The sequence below is a fragment of the Coregonus lavaretus genome (genome assembly GCF_964263955.1).
Source record: "Coregonus lavaretus genome assembly, chromosome: 6".
Classification (NCBI taxonomy): Eukaryota; Metazoa; Chordata; class Actinopteri; order Salmoniformes; family Salmonidae; genus Coregonus; species Coregonus lavaretus.
In genome coordinates, this window is record NC_139993.1 from 46,317,126 (window position 1) to 46,340,740 (window position 23,615).

The 23,615-nt window shown below is 45.1% G+C and overlaps 1 protein-coding gene across 1 annotated transcript in view; it reads left to right on the top strand.

Annotated features, from left to right (window-relative positions):
• The window catches only part of sh3rf1 (SH3 domain containing ring finger 1), a gene marked incomplete at both ends in the record, with an annotated part of 63,174 nt that overhangs the window by 12,241 nt on the left and 27,318 nt on the right, over positions 1-23,615 (top strand). The window contains 3 exons of the mRNA XM_084163400.1: positions 7,346-7,411; positions 20,613-20,888; positions 21,522-21,617. Coding sequence (XP_084019526.1) covers positions 7,346-7,411; positions 20,613-20,888; positions 21,522-21,617 — 438 coding nt within the window. The remainder of the gene's footprint in view (positions 1-7,345; positions 7,412-20,612; positions 20,889-21,521; positions 21,618-23,615) is intronic.

Genomic DNA, 23,615 nt, shown 5'->3' on the forward strand with positions numbered 1-23,615 from the left:
TTTAACAAGGATATGAATGGAATTACTGTACAGCCAACTCTCCCCCCCCCCCACCCCTAGTGGGGACCAAACAATTGATTCCCATTCAAAATCCTATTTTCCCTAACCCTAATTCTAACTAGTGCACGACCGATTTATCATTCAATAAATAGAATGTAAAAAGGGAAACTCATGCTTATGTGAACACTTCTCATGATATCATTATTGTCACAATGTATGAAATCAACATTTGAAGCATAGTTATTGGGCAATTGCTCTTTTGGATGGCAATTTATGAGAATTCAGTGTGGAAAAATGACACTTTCATTTCCCCACTGTAAAACAATATATCAGCAGATATCTCGGTATCGGTAAATTTTGTCCCCAAAAGAATCGTTATTGGATCCCAAAAAACATATCGGTTGGGCTCTAATTCTAACCCTAATTCTAACCCTAACCCCTAATCCTAAAATAGTATTTTTCCTTGTGGGGACCGGCAAAATGTCCCCACTTTGCCTTTTTTTCTTTTTTTTACTATCCTTTACTTCTGGTCCCTACAAGGATAGTAAAACCAAACACACACAATAGTGTGTTTTGACTTTACCAGACTGTTCCTGTCCTGGTCCCAGTGGAGCTCTGACCCCTGGCCTGTGTGATAGTTGTGATGCCTTGTCTCCTAGAATACATCTTATTTTTTCACATCTAGTCAGTGTCCCAGTGCTCTAAGGATGTAAAATTTGATTTGATTAGAGAGGAAACAAGAGGCTCTCTCTCAGCTGCTCTTTATCAGCCAATGGTTGAATCATTTGATCACGTCCTACTAGTTCTACTCCAATATCTCGGCTGCTCTTAGCACATACCACTACAGTCTACAGTCGTATGATTCTTTGATATCGCATCTGTTTCCCACAGAGCCACGGAGATTAAACGTGTGTGTGTGTGTGCTCAGTATGAGGGAGGCAGTGAAAGAGAGATCCAGTGTTCTCAGTTACTTTCCATGCGTGGGGCCTCTCCTGCTGATGCCATGTGATTAATTATTGAAGTTGGCTTGAATAGAAGAGAGGAGAGCTGCTGAGGACTGAAGGGGGGCTCTAATAGTTGTTGGAACGGTTATGCGGTTTCTCTGTCTCACAAACACACACACACACACACACACTCTCGCTCTCTCTCTCTTTCTTACACACACACACACACGCCGACTCTGTCTCTGGTCTGGGTGGCGGAGAGAATCAACCTAGGCACACCTGAGTAATATGTCACACACACCTTTCTCCCAGGTGGGCTGACCGACCTACTTCTGGATCTCCGGAGACGGAGATATCTGTTAAGTGTTCTGTGTCTTGTTTGTTTTGGTGACTCACAGACTGATCCAGTGTATTTGTATGAGGTAGACTCATTGCTAATATACACCCACACCAGGGTTTCTGTTAGCTGGTAAATGCTGGCTTTTGGCTGATAAAATACATGAAGAACCGATAAATACAATTGTTACCGGCCAAATTGTCCCAAAATAAAATACAAATCCATTGCAAAATAATGCTTTTTATTCATTGATGGACATACCAGGAAATGTGCTCCAACTTCAAAGTCAAATATACTTAATACACTAATAAACCCCCAAGCTGCTTGGAAATTAATGTTGGGTGTGTGTGTTGCCATGTTTACTCACGCAAAAGTCCTCATAAGGGACTTCAGCTAACTGTACCCAAGCTGGGCAAAATTGGCATAGATTGTGTTGATTATCCCCATTTCCAGTGTGTCCTCTGAGAGGGTATTCTTTCTCCAAAACAGAGGAAAGACAGCCTCAAGATCGTGCCTTCTTGAGGACAAAGTAACAAGGCTGTTGCGCATCGCAAGCTGCTCCAAGGAGTTGGATAGTTCTGACTTCCGAACAGCAGCGGCTCACTTTGAACAGGCCACGGTCCACCGTAAACGCAAGTAAATTATAGGCTAATTATTTGTGTTCGTTTGGAACGGATTGATAGAGTAGAGTAATGATGTGTGTTATGCGCAATTGGTGCATTTCAGTTGAGCTTATTCTGTAGCACTTGGAAACTAAACATCATTACCAACTATTCACATCGGAGAGTTACAATGTTGCAATCACTAGGCAGCCAACTGCCTATAGTAGGAAACAGAGTTATCAATAAGCCAATATCACACATGACACAAGTCACGACCCCACGATAGTTCAAATTACAATAAACATACCATTTAACATCATCCAGTAGAACTGTAAAAAATGAGATATATAATTTGAGTTTTGGAAACAAGTGCTTTCATACAGTAAATGCATGGTGCGGGCCTGGTTTCACAGGAGCTTTGTAAAATCTGCTTTCAATGAACCAGGCTTAACACATTTTGTTTATTTACATATCGAATTTGATTGTCCAACATCAGTTTTATAGTTTCTTCCTTTGTGTTGCCGCCTAGAGTATCGTCTTTCCACTGCTGTGGTGCTGAATCCCAGAGGGAATGGGGAGTCGGGCAGGACGGCCCAGTCATGGCTAGAAGGGATCAAGCTTTTGTCAAATAAAAAGTCAAATGTTGCATTTCTTTGCATTTTAGCTAACCCTAACCATTTTCCTAACCTTAATCTAGTTCTCCTAACCTGCTATAAAAAGTCAAATCTGACGTTAATTTGCATGCATGTTGTTTGCTAATTATATTATAGAAATATATTTAGAAATTGTTTTTTATTACTGTGTAGGTGACTTGTTCTTCTAGGCAATTTTTTGATATTCAGTTATGATTTATATCAGGGATGAAGACTCAACGGGCAATGTTTAGCTTTTCAATAAAACCTGTCATGTTTATAAGAACATCATTCTACTTTATTAACTTTACAGGCTAATTTCTAGTCTGTTAAAATGAATTACAATAATCTAAATGTGATTTTGAGCACCGTGGGTGGACGCCTTAATGCGTTACGCACCCAGTGCATATGGATGTCTGGTAAATTTCTCAAATGTCCGGTATATAAAAAATCTTGCATGACCCACACCAGGGTTTCCATTAGGAAAATGTGGCACCAGACATTTTACCAGCAGCATTTTCATTTACCGGACATTTGAGAAATTTACCGGACCCATATGCATTGGGTGCATAACCTGATTAGGGCATCCACCCACGGTGCTCAGAATGACAGAAATCACATTTAGATTATGGTCATTCATATTAACAGAACATGCAAGTCGAGGATGAAACGACGTGCGTCATTCTTACCGAATTCTGATGCGCATTTTGAAGATGTTAGAATAACAGTCCACATTTACTTTCTCAGCCAATAAGATGCGTAACGAACAACAAAATCACTAGCCTATGTCAATCTACTATCCCCCATAGTAGAAAAGTTGACTTATTCCGTTGGTCAGCTTGTCGAGAAATAGCCTATTCCAAACAGACTCAGGGACAGTTGTGGGAAGATAGAGCCCAAATTCATACAACCAGTAGGCCTAGGCTACATAAAGAAAATGTTAAAAAGCAATGAGTCTGATGCAACAGATCTGAATGTTTAGCTTAACATGTTGATCAACTATTATTTCTTCACATAAGTGCAGCAATGCGTACAAGGCAGTAGGCTACACTCAAATGTTCATTCCATACTACAATTAGCGGGAAAACACAGTTGTCAAAAGCGTACCGCACATGCGAGCGGTTTCATGTGACCGAGATGAAAGCATCCGTTAGAAATGTAGAGAGGAGATCTAATATGCAACAACTAGCATGGGTTGCTAATATGACTAGGATTGTGCCTTTGGCTACTGGAAAATGTAATAAAGTTTATATAAAATTATTGCCTCCGCATATGGTCTGATTTTGGCTAGGCTACTTGAAAGAAAGGTGAGACCTGCCTCATATTTAGTAAAAAGTTCAGGTTTCAAACAATTCGGTATATGTTTTCAAAATGCATACTGGCTCCAGCTCATTGCAAAGTGGTGTGTGTGAAGCGCTGATAAAGCCTTCCGTTGCCGATGCATTTGCTGTTTGAGATGCTGTAGCAGCAGCTGTAGTCTGACAGATTTTCTGCTCAAAGGCTCTGTATCTGTATGCTGTACGGGTGATAAATACGATGCATAACTTATATACTGTACATGCCCCAACTTAACTCCACTAAATAATGCAAATTAACCTATAGAACCATAACCATTCAAATGGATTTACATCGACTAGTATTAGCATAAATGAATAGGCTAAAAAAAACATTATTTTGCAATGGGATTTTTTTATTCTCCAGGACAATTGGCTGGCAGTAATTGTTTCTATTTTTTTATAGGCCAAAAGCAAACAATTACCAGGTACCCTGACCCACACAGGTGCAGGGAGACCCATGTCTCTACTCTGTAACCATGCAGTCAGTGCACAGTGTTGAAATCTCAGCCAGGTGTCACAGTCCAGGTGTATTGATATTGTGTGTGGTATGAATGTGTGAGCTGGGCTCTGAGCTGCTGATAATGACAGGGTGGGAACCTCATTAGTCTCACTGCCTCATGACCTCTGGAGCCAGAAACACACAGCCCCTCCCAGTCCCTTCCCTTCTCACCACCAGCCAGCCAGATCATAATGTCATTAGGGTGGGCTGATCAGTAACCACAGCAACCAGGGAGGGTTGTGGTGTGGGCCTCAATAGAACAGGAGCCCTTCCTTCCCTCCCTGGCTGGCTGTTGTTAGTCTGGCCTGACGCCTTCAGTCTGATAAGATGATAATGGGAGGGCTGGCTGTTCTACAGAGGCTCGGGTCAGTCTGGACCAACCCAGATTATTTACCCACTTTGTGAACAAACATCAAAAACAGTTTGTTGCTTCCCATACTTCAAGAGTTAACACATGACTTCAGGAGACTCAGTCATGGTCTTGGTAGACTGGACAGACTGGGGTCAGGTCTAGTAAGGGGGTTGCACAAGCTGGAAACTCTGGGGGGGAAAACAAGTGAACAGTAAAGCGGTCTGTCTGTGAGCTCCTGAACAGCCAGTCAGTTGTCCCTTGCTCTCTGCCAGCATTCATCAGACGAGAAGAAAAGCTAGCAGTTAGACGTTAGATCTGAGCTGTGGGTGTTTAGGGGAGAACACTGCAAACAAGACACACACTCCCATACTGAATGGCATGGATACGCGCGCACACACACACACACACACACACACACACACACACACACACACTTTCTCACAGAATGGTGAGTGATGGACATAGCTGTGATGGTCTTTGAGAGGGGGAACAGATGAGGCATTTGTGAACTGGCCCTTTTTCACGACTGCGTATACGCTGGCTTTGTTTGTCAACTGTAGAGGCGTCCAAATACCAGCCAATGCAAACAACTGTTCAGCTGCCCACTGTTTCCTTTCTGTCCCCGAAGTCTGATGCCCACTGGTCTGAGACCCAAAAGGTCAAACTCCGGCCTAAAGGCCACTGGTCTGAAACCACCAGGACCAACCCACAACCTAAAGTCCAAACAATGTTCATTGGTCATGGCTCATCAGTGCCCAATCACAGCCCTGTAATCAGAAGAAGGAAAATAAATTGACTGTGGAGTGAATTTTAACTTGGTTGGTGTGTCTCTAGTCTAAACGCTGCTAATTCAGGACCTGGGGAGCTGCTGTCTGCCTGGCCATTAACCCTCTCAGTGCCACTACCACGCCCAGGGCTAAATCAGTCCCGTCTGACCCAGCAGGACAGGAACAGCTGGCTCTGCCTCAGTCTGAATGGCTGGCTGACTGACTGACTGGAACAAAAGCCTGCTGATGTATTGCTCCCTTCTAAGAGCCGGGAGTGGAGAGATCTGAAGAGGCGCTTACTATTCAGCTTATTCCAAGCCACACTCAATACACTGATAACTTTGACATTTGAAGTAATCCCCCTATATTCATCCTAATCTCACTTTTTTATTTATGCTAAAGCTGGAGAGAGAGGAGTTGAATGTATGGATGTTGAGCTTCTCAGGGCCAGTCTAATAGCCTGCTCCACTCTTCAGTTCTCTCAGCCCATCACCAAACACATCTTCTTCAGTCTGGAGCAGCACGACTCAGCCCATTTAACATGCCTCCCCCTCAGCCAGAGCAAGATGGACTGGGAGAAGAGGAGAGGGAAATGACAGAGAAAAGCGGCGGAGTTGTTTTAGATGTATTGCTTTTAGTGACTGCACGGTCTCTGCGTGGCCAAGCTGTAGTGACTGCACGGTCTCTGAGTGGCCAAGCTGTAGTGACTGCACGGTCTCTGAGTGGCCAAGCTGTAGTGACTGCACGGTCTCTGAGTGGCCAAGCTGTAGTGACTGCACGGTCTCTGAGTGGCCAAGCTGTAGTGACTGCACGGTCTCTGTGTGGCCAAGCTGTAGTGACTGCACGGTCTCTGTGTGGCCAAGCTGTAGTGACTACACGGTCTCTGTGTGGCCAAGCTGTAGTGACTGCACGGTCTCTGCCTGGCCAAGCTGTAGTGACTGCACGGTCTCTGAGTGGCCAAGCTGTAGTGACTGCACGGTCTCTGTGTGGCCAAGCTGTAGTGACTGCACGGTCTCTGTGTGGCCAAGCTGTAGTGACTGCACGGTCTCTGTGTGGCCAAGCTGTAGTGACTACACGGTCTCTGAGTGGCCAAGCTGTAGTGACTGCACGGTCTCTGTGTGGCCAAGCTGTAGTGACTGCACGGTCTCTGTGTGGCCAAGCTGTAGTGACTGCACGGTCTCTGTGTGGCCAAGCTGTAGTGACTGCACGGTCTCTGTGTGGCCAAGCTGTAGTGACTACACGGTCTCTGAGTGGCCAAGCTGTAGTGACTGCACGGTCTCTGTGTGGCCAAGCTGTAGTGACTGCACGGTCTCTGTGTGGCCAAGCTGTAGTGACTGCACGGTCTCTGTGTGGCCAAGCTGTAGTGACTGCACGGTCTCTGAGTGGCCAAGCTGGCCCAGTGAAAGATATCTGTGGTGGATTAGTGAAATATCTTGTATTGTACCCCTCACTCTCTTGCGCTCTCTCTCGCCTCACTGCAGGCAGGGATGTAAAGGGAACATATTTCTGGTTGTTTGTCCTCCTACCTCTCCCAGCTGTTCCTGCTGCATTAGATTAGTCCTGGCCGGAAGGGCCTGCTGTCTCTACATGTCTCTGTGCGTTTCTGGCTCATGTTGGAGTGTAGGTTCTGTCAGTCCCATCATACAGCATCACATTGACACTCCTATCTCACTGTGTCCCTCTCTCTCTCTCTCTCTCCCTCCCTCTTCCTCCTCTCTCTCCATCTTCCTCTAGTCCCTCTGTCTTTTGGTCGTCTCCTCAGTTTAATGTGAGTGGGCTCTTTCCTGTGTGAGAGAGAGTCTTAAAGCCTAGTCAGTGTATGAACTGGCACAGAGATGGAGGGTTCTGTTCTCTCAGGTCTGCTGCTTTAGCCAGACAGACTGTGTGATCCAGGGCCACCCAGAACGAGCCTTCAACGCTGGAATGGGGCCAACCAGCCAGGTAAAGGCTAGACACACACACACACACATGCACACACACGGTCCGCACACACATACTCACAGCGAGTCTACACACATGCACACACATGCTCATGAAAATGGCACCTTCACTACACACAGACAAACAGACACACACACACAGTCGCTCACAGCTTTATGAAAACCGTATGGCTGAGTGCGTTGTTGCCATAAGTCTTTCATAAACCCAGACCCCCTTCCTGGCAAACTGGTTTCTTTTTGATGACTAATCTGTAGCTTACTAAATGCTCCCGCCTCAGCAATGTCTTAGTTGTACTTCCATATGTTTAATGTTTTTATAGATTTTTCCCCTCTCTTAAAGTGAATTCTGAATGTAGCCTAGTTTCTGGTTTAGGCCTACACATGGCTGCCTCATGGGCCCTCTCTGTGTCCAGACTCCAGGAGAGGCCGCTTTGATCATAGCCAAGGACTGCAATTCCCAGGAGCCCCCACTGCAGCCCAGGTCCAGTGAATAGGCCGTAAAGGGAGAATTTGTTGGCGTCAACGAGTGGTTACTCCTGAGGTGTGTGTTTATAACTCAGAGGAGGGGAAGCAATGCCTCTTGGTATGTGTATTAGTCTGGATGAGAAAGCCCTTTAGTGACCTGATGTAGGGATAGGAAGAGGAACAGGAATATCTACAGTGCCAATAATACACAGAGCCAGTAGTAGAGTTGCCTGAAAGGACGTTCATGTGTGAGCCAGAGCTCCATCTGGCCTCCAGACATATGCCTGTCTGTCTGTGCGTGCCTCCTATCTCTCACTCTAAGTAGTGAAGACTTGAAGACTTCCAACAGAAACACAAAGGAAGCTAAACTAATGGTTAATTGCCAACTCCTCACATTGGAAGACGTGCATCTGTTCACTCGGATATTGTGTGTTACTTAAGCAATAAGGCACGAGTGGGTGTGGTATATGGCCAATATACCACGGCTAAGGGCTGTTCTCGCAACGCGGAGTGCCTTGATACAGCCCTTAGCCATGGTATATTGGCCATATACCACAAACCCCTGAGGTGCCTTATAAACTGCTATAATTGCTATTATAAACTGATTACCAACGTAATTAGAGCAATAAAAATACATGTTGTCATACCCGTTGTATACGGTCTGATATACCACAGCTGTCAGCCAATCTGCATTCAGGGCTCGAACCACCCAGTTTATAATGTTGCTTTTACCCCTCTAACTTCAGCTCTGCCCTAAGCCCCCCCCCGGGCCCCCCAGAACTGGATACCCCTCTGACTTTGAATGACTCTCTTTCATAAGATTCAGTACATTGTCAATAGACCCATAAACAGTCCCAAAAAAGGCACGCAGAGATGGGTTGCCATAGAAACCAGTAGTTGGAAGTTAGCCTTTGTCTCAGGGTTGGTTCCATGCGAGAGGGCGGCAGGCGGGCAGGTGGAGGAGCAGTGACGCTAGGTAGCTGCTCTCTCTAGCTCAATGAACAGACCAGTTTATGAGGTCATCTTAGAGTACTGGAGGTAGATTCGCCTCAGCCTGGACTCCTGAGCTAACAACCTTTACAGGACTCAGATATCATTTAGAGGACTCAGGCAGGAGTAGTAAGTATATTTCTTTAACATGTCACTCACTCAGCCTCTCTCCTGATCCTCATTTGCTCTGTGTCTCCATGTGTCCTGACTGAGTCTGCTCGCTCTTACCTCTGACTGGCTCACATCAACCTGTACATCAAACCACCTCCTCCTCTCTTCAAACTAGTTCATTCTTTCCTTGACTGTCCCTAGTCCTGTCCCTGCATATGACAGGCACACAGTCATAAGCCCCCCAGGATTGTGTGTGCAGAGAGAGAATGGGGAAGGCTGCTGTCTCCCAGTGGTCATAAACAAGACTATTAGGAACCAATTTAAAGTAATGGCGCTCTAATGAAAACAAGATTGCGCCTGCCCCTCGAATTCCACACTTCCACAATGTGTGCTTTCTCAACACTAGGGGAGGCTGAGCAGTACACAGTGACATGTTAATGAAGACAGAATGCCACTTTTTGGTCGGAGGAAGATACTGTTCCCTCTCCAGGAATGTCTGGGTTGGGTTGGTGGGGGGGCAGGCAGATGCCCCCCCTGTGGCTGTACGGTCGGCCGCCTACTTGTCCCAACCCCCTGCTGAGTCTCTAGGGGTCTCCATATGGGAGCTCTAGCCCAGGGGGGAGAGACAGGAGGCCTGGCTGGAAATAAATACTTGTTGTCTGGAAGAAGAACCACTCTACTGTCATCCTCAATGCTCCAGACTGTGGATTTCTTGGGCCAAGGCCTGCCTATGGACTGTGTGTCCAATGGCCATCTGTGACCGCTCCGAACAGTAGGCTTACTCTTACTGGGTAGAGTAGCTGTGTGGATGAGCAGCAGACATTCTCTTCATAATCTATTACAGTACATATAAATCATGCCAGATGGCAGGTTCATAACCTATGATTGTTTTTCTAGTGCTGCTGTCGTCACTGGCAGCTAGGATATGGTTAAGGTTAGTCTAGTCCACAGTCGGTGACCTAAGCTTACCCTGTCTGTCTCGCTGTGTGCCTGTGTGCGTTGTGTATTTGTGTTATCTGTTTGCTCGCTGGTTGTTGACATTTGGCGGTGCTGTGGTGTGAACAGTGTTGTAATTCTGTAATGATCCGATGTTGTGGAACTTAAGTAAACACTATTACAGCCAAATCCCCTTAGCACTCCACTTCTGTCTAATTGCATTATCTCTGATGAAGGTAGGATTACACACACACCATCTGATGCCTGGTAATATTGCCTTACACACAACACAGCCTGTTACTACTGTTATTGCACGCACACACACACATTAGAGAGCGGCTGAGATTCCCTTATAGGTGTGCATTGTGGATCAAAATAATGTTGTGTAGTCAGCTTCTCATGCATGATATGGAAGTGTGTGTACTTGTTGTTCAGCCATAGTCCACACTCTCAGTGGGTCTGTGACGTGTACTGTCTAATCATGTGCTTAAATCTATAACCAGGACAGATGTGATTAGTTGTGGCCTGTAGTCAGATTCTCATTAGAGGTGCTCTCTCTGCTCTGTCTGACACTGAGTTATACCGCTGAATGATGACTTCCATTTAAACGTTTCTTTCAGAGCAGCTGTTAATGTGGTCTGGAGAGGGAGGGAGGGAGGGAGGGAGGGAGAAAGCTGTAATTAAAGCAGTATCTATACTGAACAAAAAAATATAAACGCAACAATTTCAACGATTTTACTGAGTTACAGTTCATCTGGATAAGAGCGTCTGCTAAATGACTAAAATGTAAATGTATAAGGAAATCAGTCAATTGAAATGAATTAGGCCCTAATCTATGGATTTCACATGACTGGGCATAGGCCCACCCACTGGGGAGCCAGGCACAGCCAATCAGAATGAGTTCTTTGCCACAAAAGGGCTTTATTACAGACAGAAATACTCCTCAGTTTCATCAGCTGTCTGGGTGGCTGGTCTCAACCTATCCCGCAGGTGAAGAAGCCGGATATGGAGGTCCTGGGCTGATGTGGTTATACGTGGTCTGCGGTTGTGAGGCCTGCGGTTGTGAGGCCGGTTGGACGTACCGCCAAATTCTCTAAAACTACGTTGGAGCTGGCTTATGGTAGAGAAATGAACATTCAATTCTCTGGCAACAGCTCTGGTGGACATTCCTGTAGTCAGCATGCCAATTGCACGCTCCCTCAACACTTCAGACATTTGTGGCATTGTGTTGTGACAATACTGCACATTTTAGAGTGGCCTTTTATTGTCCCCAGCACAAGGTGCACCTGTGTCATGATCATGCTGTTAAATCAGCTTCTTAATATGCCAGACCTGTCAGGAGGATAGATGATCTTGGCAAAGAGAAATGCTGACTAACAGGAATGTAAACAAATTTGTGCACAACATTTGACAGAGATATGTTTTTTGTGTGTATGGAACATTTCTGGGATTTTTTATTTCAGCTCATGAAACATAGGATCAACACTTTACATGTTGCATTTATATTTTTGTTCAGTATATTATAGATCTCCATCTCATTGCTGGGAAGGGAGGTGATCTGGGCCCCAGCCACCTCACCTCAACACAACACAGTGGTGGGACATGACAAGGCCTTATCTGTGGGAGTGGAGAGGCTGAGCTGCGGCAGTCTGTTCTGTCTGCCTCGCTCTCTGGGTGGGGGTTAAAAGCCATAAAAACACAGTGGAACAGTGACTCTCATTCTGAAGAGAGACTAGCTGGATTGTACCATTTGTGTGGGGTTGGATGGAGGATACACTCTCTTTTTTATAAACAAGCAGGCACTGGCAGAGACTGGTACATTGAGAAACCCAGTAGTGCTGAGCGATTAGTGCTTATTTATTTTTTACATGAAATGCACTATGTATTATGTGGGTTGAATGCTGTAACACAGAATAAAACAATTAATAAAAGTCCCATGATGGTAGTGACTGCCCATTACTGCTTATCACTTATTAACCATCATTTATTCACATTACTTTAATAAAATATTTCAGTTGTGTGTATTACATTTATTTTATTTGATGACTTTATTATTTCATTCCAAGTCATCATCTCATCTCTATAGAGCTGCTGCCTATTCTGTCTGACATAATCACTATTTTAGTAGGTCTTAAAAGTAAATAAGGCATACTTTTATGACTGCTGAATACCAACTATCAATCACATGTATTTTCAGGTAGAGATACATTGTGTAGCAACTGCTCTCTATCGGTCATGCATTCTTCTCTCTTTTACATAGCAGGTGTTAAAGAAACACAATGGATTATGGTCATTGTAGTTAATTACCACGTTTCTGTGCTAAACTATTTAGAATATTGGCCTGTTGGAAACTACAACTGGGGGGTGGGGGAGCTGACGGCGAGGTGTTTGGACTGGACTGAAGCCTGGATTAAACTCCTTTTATGTTGGTCCAGTTCAGACACATCTGCATAGTTTCCATGGTTGCAAACCGGAAACAACACCCACCCCCTTCCTCCCTTCCTTTTCCATCTCATTCATACAGACCAACTCTTCCATTCAGAAGCCCACTCCCTCTCTTCAACCCCCTCCTATTCGACACCCCCACCCATCTCTCTTTCCCAACTCTCTCTCTCCCTCTGTTAAGCTGGGTGAAACAGGGAAATGTAAATCTGCTGACAGCCCCTCTTGTGTGAGGCCAGAAGAGGGGTATCGAGTCGACAGAGGGAGAGAGTCTGTGTTGTGGGAAACACTACTGGACTGCAGAGCAATGGGTTTGTGAGGAGATTAATGTCAATTCACTGACTGTAGTTGTGGTTCTGTTGTGTAGTGCTGTGTCTAGAGCACGCATTTGGACCATTGTTGAACAAACAGCCATGTCATGAAAATGAGGCTAATGAATTGTACAGTCTAATTGTACAAATGTTCATATCAGTCCTGCTTTTGGCTCTCCTCCCCCTCTTCTGCAGTACCTGATTTGTAATTTTTTAAACAAACGGTTTTTAAAGTTAATGTGCATTTACATCACAAAACTCAGTGCCAGCACAGGACCAGGCTGTCTCAAAGGTCTGCTTTCCCCTCAGAAGCCCAGTTCTAGAGCAGCAGCAGTGTGCTGGCTGGGGGGCTGCCTGCCCCGCTCTATTCTCTCTCCCCTGGGCCCCCTCCCACCTCACAGCCCTGGCCATCCTGTGCAGCGTGTGATTGGCTATGAGGCCCAGTCAGGGCGGGGCCAAGTCCAGGCAGGGCAATGTGATTGTGTGCAGCGGTTGATGTCACCCTGGCTCAGCTTCACAGCTCTGTGTTCTCCTCTCAGCCGCTAAACGCTTCGTTAGCCTTTAACAAGACTGCAGCGCCTGCTGCCTCCAAACACTTCCATCTCTCTCAAATCCAATTTTATTTGTCACATACACGTGTTTAGCAGATGTTATTGCGGGTGTAGCGAAATGCTTGTGCTTCAAGCTCTGACAGTGCAGTAATATCTAACAAGTAATATCTAACAATTTCACAACATATATATATATATATATATATATATATATATATATATATATATATATATATATATATATCCAATACACACAAATCTAAGTAAGGAATGGAATTTACGAATATATACATATATGTACAAGCAATGACAGAGCGGCATGGACTAAGATACAGTAGAATATTACCGTATATACATATGAGTAGTGTAAGATATGTAAACATTATTAAAGTGACTAGTGTTCCATTTCTTAAAGTGGCCAGTGATTTCAATAGGTAGCAGCAGCCTCTCTAATGTGCTAGTGATGGCTATTTAACAGTCTGATGGCCTTGCGATAGAAGCTGTTTTTCATTCTCTCAGTCCCAGCCTTCTGGATGATAGCGGGGTGAACAGGCAGTGGCTCGGGTGGTAGTTGTCCTTGATTATCTTTTTGGTCTTCCTGTGACATCGGGTGCTGTAGGTGTCCTGGAGGGCGGATAGGTTTCCCCCGGTAATGCGTTCGGCAGACCGCACCACCCTCTGGAGAGCCCTGCGGTTGCGGGCGGTGCAGTTGCCGTACCAGGCGGTGATACAGCCCGACAGGATGCTCTCAATGGTGCATCTGTAAAAATTTGTGAGGGTTTTAGGTGACCTCTCTTGTCCGCTTTCTAGCTTTCTCTCTCCTCCTGTGCTGTTTCTCTGAGCTCTCTCCCTCTGTCCCAGACCCTCTCTTTCCCTATTTCTCTTTACCTCTGACTGTATCTTTATCTCTTTCTCTCCCTGATATCTAGCTTATTTCCTCTGTCAGTGCTCAGATTCAGACACTGTTGGTAGTATTTGTGATTCTGAGCACTTCTAAAGGCCTCTAACAGAGTAGAGGGAGGGATGTGAGGGGGTAGAGGCTTTTTGGATAGGTGCCCTCCTCTTGGACAGCCATCTTGAATGGGGCTCATTGAACCTCCCTGTCACCCCTGAATGGTCCTTTCAGGCCTCCAAACTAGCAAGTCGAGACCACCTAACCTTCCTGGGGGAAAGAACTGGGCCAGGTCCAGGGCATTTAGACTTCTGTATTACACACATACACAGACAGAGAGACATACAGTTGAAGTTGGAAGTTTACATACACCTTAGCCAAATACATTTAAACTCAGTTTTTCACAATTCCTGACATTTAATCCTAGTAAAAATTCCCTGTCTTAGGTAAGTTAGGATCACCACTTTATTTTAAGAATGTGAAATGTCAGAATAATAGTAGAGAATGATTTATTTCAGCTTTTATTTATTTCATCACATTCCCAGTGGGTCAGAAGTTTACATACACTCAATTAGTATTTGGTAGCATTGCCTTTAAATTGTTTACTTTGGGTCAAACATTTCGAGAAGCCTTCCACAAGGCTTTGCGTTATCTTGGCCAGGTCGCAGTTGTAAATGAGAACTTGTTCTCAACTGGCTTACCTGGTTAAATAAAGGTGAAATAAAAATAAAATAAACAAGCTTTCCACAATAAATTGGGTGAATTTTGGCCCATTGCGCCTGACAGAGCTGGTGTAACTGAGTCAGGTTTGTAGGCCTCCTTGCTCGCACACTCTTTTTCAGTTCTGCCCACACCATTTTCTATAGGATTGAGGTCAGGGCTTTGTGATGGCCACTCCAATACCTTGACTTTGTTGTCCTTAAGCCATTTTGCCACAACTTTGGAAGTATGCTTGGGGTCATTGTCCATTTGGAAGATCCATTTGCGACCAAGCTTTAACTTCCTGACTGATGTCTTGAGATGTTGCTTCAATATTTCCACATAATCTTCCTTCCTCATGATGACATCTATTTTGTGAAGTGCACCAGTCCCTCCTGCAGCAAAGCACCCCCACAGCATGATGCTGCCACCCCCGTGCTTCACGGTTGGGATGGTGTTCTTCGGCTTGCAAGCCGTCCCCTTTTTCCTCCAAACATAATGATGGTCATTATGGCCAAACAGTTCTATTTTTGTTTCATCAGACCAGAGGACATTTCTCCAAAAAGTATGATCTTTGTCCCCATGTGCAGTTGCAAACCGTAGTCTGTCTTTTTTATGGCGGTTTTGGAGCAGTGGCTTCTTCCTTGCTGAGCGGGCTTTCAGGTTATGTCGATATAAGACTTGTTTTACTGTGGATATAGATACTTTTGTACCTGTTTCCTCCAGCTTCTTCACAAGGTCCTTTGCTGTTGTTCTGGGATTGATTTGCGCTTTTTGCACCAAAGTACGTTCATCTCTAGGAGACAGAACGCGTCTCCTTCCTGAGCGGTATGACGGCTGAGTGGTCCCATGGTGTTTATACTTGCATACTATTGTTTGTATAGATGAACGTGGTACCTTCAGGCGTTTGGAAATTGCTCCCAAGGATGAACCAGACTTGTGGAGGTCTACCATTTTTTTCCTGCGGTCTTGGCTGATTTCTTTTGATTTTCCCATGATGTCAAGCAAATGGCACTGAGTTTGAAGGTAGGCCTTGAAATACATCCACAGGTACACCTCCAATTGACTCAAATGATGTCAATTAGCCTATCAGAAGCTTCTAAAGCCATGACATAATTTTCTGGAATTTTCCAAGCTGTTTAAAGGCACAGTCAACTTAGTGTATGTAAACTTCTGACCCACTGGAATTGTGATACAGTGAATTATAAGTAAAATAATCTGTCTGTAAACAATTGTAGGAAAAATTACTTGTGTCATGCACAAACTAGATGTCCTAACCGACTTGCCGAAACTATAGTTTGTTAACAATACATTTGTGGAGTGCTTTTATGTGCAAATATTGATACAATAACCATCATATCGAAGTAAAATTGGAGTCAGGATGACATGTTGTGTGGTCCTCCCACTACGACTCTGGGAAAGTATGCCGTTTATAAGGCTACAGATGAAATAAGTTATGATGAACTTCACAGAGTGGTGAAGTGCAAGGTGATAAGCTTGATGCTCCTTTCCAATAAATATCGAGGGTCGTATTCTGGTGACTTGATGATTAATGCTTGGCTGCCGTTTGACAAATAAAACATCTTGTTCTTTTACATTTACTTCATTTAGCAGACACTCTTATCCAGAGCGACTTACAAATTGGTGCATTCAACTTATGATAGCCAGTGTGTCTCCGGAAGGTGGTCAGTGACTCCGCTGTCCTGGCGTCGTGGGGGAGCTTGTTCCACCATTGGGGTGCCAGAGCAGCGCAAAGCTTTGACTGGGCTGAGCGGGAACTGTGCTTCCGTAGAGGTAGGGGAGCTAGCAGGCCAGAGGTGGATGAACGTAGTGCCCTCGTTTGGGTGTAGGGTCTGATCAGAGCCTGAAGGTAAGGAGGTGCCGTTCCCTTCACAGCTCCGTAGGCAAGCACAATGGTCTTGTAGCAGATGCGAGCCTCAACTGGAAGCCAGTGGAGTGTGCAGAGGAGCTGGGTGACATGAGAGAACTTGGGAAGGTTGAACACCAGACAGGCTGCAGCATTCTGGATAAGTTGTAGGGGTGGGGCACAGGCAGGGAGCCCAGCCAACAGCAAGTTGCAGTAATCCAGACGGGAGATGACAAGTGCCTGGATTAGAACCTGTGCCACTTTCTGTGTGAGGTAGGGTCGTACTCTGCGAATGTCATGAACCTGCAGGATCGTGTTGTCCAGGGTCACGCCAAGGTTCTTTGCACTCTGGGAGGAGGACACAATGGAGTTGTCAACCGTGATGGCGAGATCATGGAGCGGGCAGTCCTTCCCCGGGAGGAAGAGCAGCTCCATCTTGCCGAGGTTCAGCTTGAGGTGGTGATCCGACATCCACACTGATATGTCTGCTAGACATGCAGAGATGCGATTCGCCACCTGGTTATCAGAAGTGGGAAAGGATCAAATTAATTGTGTGTTGGCTGCGTAGCAATGATAGGATAGACCATGTGAGGATATGACAGAGCCAAGTGACTTGGTGTATAGAAAGAATAGGAGAGGGCCTAGAACTGAGCCTTGGGGGACACCAGTGGTGAGAGAACGTGGTGCGGAGACAGATTCTCGCCACGCCACCTGGTAGGAGCGACCTGTCAGGTAGGTCGCAATCCAAGAGTGAGCAGCGCCAGAGATGCCCAACTCGGGGAGAAGGAGGATCTGATGGTTCACAGTATCAAAGGCAGCGGATAGGTCTAGAAGGATAAGAGCAGAGGAAAGAGAGTTAGCTTTAGCAGTGCAGAGAGCCTCCGTGACACAGAGAAGAGCAGTCTCAGTTGAATGACCAGTGTTGAAACCTGACTGGTTTGGATCAAGAAGGTCATTCTGAGAGAGATAGCAGGAGAGTTGGCTAGAGACGGCACGCTCAAGAGTTTTGGAGAGAAAAGAAAGAAGGGATACTGGTCTGTAGTTGTTGACATCGGAGGGATCGAGTGTAGGTTTTTTGAGGAGGGGTGCAACTCTCACTCTCTTGAAGACTGAAGGGACATGGCCAGCGGTCAAGGATGAGTTGATGAGCGAGGTGAGGTAAGGGAGAAGGTATCCAGAAATGGTGTGGAGAAGAGAGGAGGGAATAGGGTCAAGCGGGCAGGTTGTTGGGCTGCCGGCCGTCACAAGTCGCAAGATTTCATCTGGAGAGAGAGAGGGGAGAAAGAAGTCAAAGCATAAGGTAGGGCAGTGTGAGCAGGACCAGCGGTGTCATTTGACTTAATAAATTAGGATCGGATGTCGTCAACCTTCTTTTCAAAATGGTTGACGAAGTCATCCACAGAGAGGGAGGGGGAGGAGGAGGAGGATTCAGCAGGGAGGAGAAGGTGGCAAAGAGCTTCCTAGGGTTAGAGGCAGAGGCTTGAAATTTAGTGGTAGAAAGTGGCTTTAGCAGCAGAAATAGAGGAAGAGAATGTAGAGAGGAGGTAGTGAAAAGATGACAGGTCCGCAGGGAGTCTAGTTTTCCTCCATTTCCGCTCGGCTGCCCGGAGCCCTCTTCTGTGAGCTTGCAATGAGTCGTCAAGCCACGGAGCAGGAGGGGAGGACCGAACAGGCTGGGAGGATAGGGGACATAGAGAGTCAAAAGATGCAGAAAGGGAGGAGAGGAGGGTTGAGGAGGCAGAATCAGGAGATCGGAGGGAGAAGGATTTAGCAGAGGGAAGAGATGATAGGATGGAAGAGGAGAGCGTAGCGGGAAAGAGAGAGCGAAGGTTGCGACGGCACATTACCATCTGAGTAGAAGCAGAGTGAGTAGTGTTGGAGGAGAGAAAAGGATACAAAGTAGTGGTCGGAGACTTGGAGGGGAGTTGCAGTGAGATTAGTAGAAGAACAGCATCTAGTAAAGATGAGGTCAAGCGTATTGCTTGCCTTGTGAGTAGGGGGGGATGGTGAGAGGGTGAGGTCAAAAGAGGAAAGGAGTGGAAAGAAGGAGGCAGAGAGAAATGAGTCAAAGGCAGATGTAGGGAGGTTAAAGTCACCCAGAACTGTGAGGGGTGAGCCATCCTCAGGAAGGAACTTATCAAGGCGTCAAGCTCATTGATGAACTCTTCAAGGGAACCTGGAGGGCGATAAATGACAAGGATGTTAAGCTTGAATGGGCTAGTGACTGTGACAGCATGGAATTCAAATGAGGAGATAGACAGATGGGTCAGGGGAAAAAGAGAGAATGTCCACTTGGGAGAGATGAGGATTCCTGTGCCACCGCCGCGCTGACCAGATGCTCTCGAGGTATGCGAGAACACATGGTCAGACGAGGAAAGAGCAGTAGGAGTAGCAGTGTTTTCTGTGGTAATCCATGTTTCCGTCAGCGCCATGAAGTCGAGGGACTGGAGGGTAGCATAGGCTGAGATGAACTCTGCCTTGTTGGCTGCAGAACGGCAGTTCCAGAGGCTGCCGGAGACCTGGAACTCCACGTGGGTCGTGCGCGCAGGGACCACCAGATTAGAGTGGTGGCAGCCACGCGGTGTGAAGCGTTTTTATGGCCTGTGCAGAGAGGAGAGAACAGGGATAGACAGACACATAGTTGACAGGCTACAGAAAAAGGCTACAATAATGCAAAGGAGATCGGAATGAAATGAACTAAACATCTGGGAAAGCGAGAGAGCGGGGCCTCCCTCACTTATGTTTCACTGAAACACTCAAATATAACTCTCCCAACTTCCACTTTAGAAATTATAATTGTTTTAAACTACAGCGGTTCAATGTTTTCTTGGAATAGACTAACTTAGTTTATTCAGCTAGCTAACTTGGTACAGTATTCTTCTGTGAAAACTGTCCAGGGCATAATAATCTCATCATGTAGGCTATCCTACCTGCACTGTATCTGGGAGCTGTTGGCTAGAGCGCACGTGCCAAGACCGGAGTGGGCACATTCACTATATAACGATTTTTTTTTTGACAAAACCATCAGTAGAATTTACATGGGAATTTAACCGCAAAAGTTATTTTTATGTGCATTACGTCATCACGCACAGCCTTTTATCTGCATCAAGTCAATTTGATGGAAACACATCACTGGTGCTAAATGCGCATAAAATCAATATGCGCATTTACCACCAGGGATGTGTTTCCAACAAATGGACTTGTTGCAGAGAAAAGGCTGTGCGTGATGACATAGTGCACATAAAAATAACTTTTGCGGTTTCTCGCATAATTCATTTTAGAATATTCGCATTAAAATCTGTTATCAATTAGATGGAAACCTAGCTATTGATGCACATTTAGTTTATTCCTTGTATTGGGAATGCAGTTCACTTATCTCTTTCTTGTTTCTGCCTGCTCCCATAACAAGTATGGGAGCAGGCAGAATTATATTATTATTTATTATTATTATTACAAGTAGGCCTACACACTTTTCTTCCTTTGGTTTCCATAGTAAATGGTGTCTGTTTTGGGCCAAGCTTCTTTTCGGTACATTGTTTGAATCTCTTTCTCGGTTAGAGAGCAACTGAGATAATTAATGTCCGTGAGAGTGGTGAGTGAGGCACTCTCTGACTTGGAGGAAGGAGATTATTCACTGAGTGAGTGATGAAATGCTAGCTGTGAGTGAGGGTGTTAGGGTCTGTCTGAAAGTGTTTTTCTACCCAGGTCAGGGTGGTTTATTGGATGGTTTATTCCTGATTCCCTCGTGTGGTGAGTGACCCATATGGACCCATCACTACTACCCCTCGCTGTGCTCTTGTCCCTAGTGGCTCTGGTCCACAATTACAGTTCTCTGGGATTTGAAAAATGAATGTGCTTCTGAGTGGTGCTCAATTATGCTTGAGTCCTGATGTTTTGGACATAGCCTGAACTCTCCATCTCTTTCTCTCCCTCTCCAGGGTGTACCCCAGCTGGCCTGTGCCAAGGCCCTGTACAACTACGATGGAAAGGAACCTGGGGACCTCAAGTTCAGTAAGGGTGACATCATCATCCTGCGACGCCAGGTGGATGAGAATTGGTACCATGGAGAGATGGGCGGAGTCCACGGCTTCTTCCCCACCAACTTTGTCCAGATCATCAAGCCGCTGCCGCAGCCCCCGCCACAGTGCAAGGCCCTCTACGACTTTGAGCTGAAAGACAAGGAGGCAGACAAGGACTGCCTGCCCTTCACTAAGGTGAGTTATAGACGACTGTACAGGCCATAGCCCTACCACATAGGACATTGTCGCTAAAGCTGGAACTAGAGATTCTAGCAAGAGTTTTAATTACAACCTATACTGTTTTTTCTAAACTGTGATTTTGGAGCATCTAACAACTGTTGATTGTAAAAGCTCTGTGGCTTAACCCTGACCAAACCTCAGAGTGAAACTGTTCCTGTCTGTCTCTGCAGACGTGTCCTGCTGATGCAAGACATTTTTCCTCCTAGTGTAGAGGACCAGTTATCCACTCGCACACCTAGAACTAGACGGCTACTGTACCATTGCTAAATTACTACATTTCTGGATCTATTCTAATCTACTCAAAGGGTCATTATTTTGGCTTTTATAAGCGGTCTGCTGTTTTTAAAAATGCCTTATGAGCAAAAACTGAAACAAACGAACGTGCTTATCTTGTTCCTTTCTTAACAGGATCCAGTGTACTTTATTACTCAAATAATGTTGCCTTACTGTGGGCACTTCCGTGAGTTTTAATAAAACATGCTCTCTCTCTCAGCCTCATTATTCTTCTATCCTGGGTGTTTGTTCCTAGAAGATCTGAAACTGCTAGTTAGCAGCATGGTAACAAACTCTGCATCTTTTCTCTTCTAGGATGATATTCTGACTGTGATTCGCAGAGTGGACGAAAACTGGGCAGAGGGAATGCTGGGGGATAAAATTGGAATCTTCCCCATATCATATGTTGAGGTAAGCGAAAATGTTTGTCCAAGTCTTAACAACCGGAGTGTCCCTGATATGTCCAGGCAAGCATTTTACCTCAGGTTAGAGGTTGGAAAATGCTGAGTATGTTAGTGCTATCTTTTTTTGTTGCCTTGTTAGACATCTTGCAAAATGTGCACATTAGTGCCCTCTCTGCTCTCCCCTGTTGCTTCACCTCTGAAAACAGTCGCAATATATTTGTACTAAACATACCATTATATTGTCTGGTCATTGTTTACCTTCTCAGCAGCTCTCCATATTCCCATATGCCCCTTAAATACAGCTAGTGTTTGCTCTAATAAGCTTTAGCAATCTTTAGCTTGACATCCTGAGGTAATTCACCGTTGTCCTATAAAAGCCTCTATGATCACTGCTGTTTTAGGAGTGAACTGTCTGCTGGGAGGACAAACCTTACCTGTGTAATAGACCTGGGCTCGGTTTCCCGAGAGCTATGTAATTTAGGCTTACGAGTGTTTTTAACGATGCATCTATCCTACAACGACCAAATATGTAACATGCGTTTCCCAAAACACCACACAGAGAAGAACGTTCGCTAAGGGCTTGTTGAGGTGTGTCGATACTGATAGGATCGAAAGAAAGAGCGCTGCTCTCGGAGCAGTTTTCTCCATTCAAATATTACCTTAACATTATAACTATTCCATAATACTGACGACGGTTCAGCTCCTAGAAAGTTATTATCATGACTGCACATATTGAGGCGGCTTATTCTAATGCTTACACTGATGCACTAAAATCAAGATTTGGCACATCAGTGCGCACATTACACATCATGAAATATATTGAGGCAAAAATTACCGACAGTAGCCTACAATTAGCTAAATACAACTCAATTGAATGAACATGAAATGGATTAAAATATTATTTAATTGTATAGGCCTGTAGCCTATACTCTAGGTAGGCTATTTATATTTTAATGCGGTGATCTCGGTTTTCATTTGAAGCATCTTTTTATCCTTCACTTGTTTGTAACTCATGGGGCGGCGCACAATTGGCCCAGCGTCATCCAGGGTAGGGGAGGGAATGGCCGGCAGGGATGTAGCTCAGTTGGTAGAGTATGGCGTTTGCAACGCCAGGGTTGTGGGTTCGATTCCCACGGGGGGCCAGTATGAAAATATAAATAAAAAAAATGTATGCACTCACTAACTGTAAGTCGCTCTGGATAAGAGCGTCTGCTAAATGACTAAAATGTAATATAAAAATGTAAAATGTAACAATTGCAAAGACATTGGCAACTTTGTATTTTTAGTCAACTTTGTTGTGAAGTTATCGGTGGTCACAGAGAAACATCTTGATTGTATGTTTAGCGGATGTCTGTGTATAAAGTGACGCGGTAGGGAAACATCTAACTGCACACGTAGCTGTTCTACGAGTGGTCTGAGGCACACGTTAGATTACGAGCGTTTTCAAGTGCAATGGTTAACGGTACGCGTATTTGTACCCAACCGTTTGGTCCACACTGTGAATCCGAATGAATACATAACAAAAATAATATATATATATATAACACTAACCCTATAGGCTATGCCTACGCTGCGTTGTAGGCCTATGCCTCTTGAGTAAATCTGAGCTGGAATAAATAAACAACTAGAGCCTATGCGCACGTTGTAATCAAAATTCAAATCTTAATTGCCGTATTTCAAACTGTCTTTTTGTAATGCGCAGCTGGGAACTAGTTCTGTATGATGGCAAGTGGTGAGGTCGATAAACCAGAATTGGAGGATCCTCCATCATTGTTTAAATCTCCAGTTTGGGAACATTTTGGCTTCCCAGTAGATTACAACGGCCATGTACAGAGTTGTGGATAAAACGTTAACAGTATGTTGCCATGCTCAACGAGAATAGCCTATGCAGCTGCCAACACCTCAAATATGTTCAAATCAAAGTTTATTGGTCACATACGTGTTTAGCAGATGTTATTGCGGGTGTAGCGAAATGCTTGTGTTTCTAGCTCCAACAGTGCAGTAA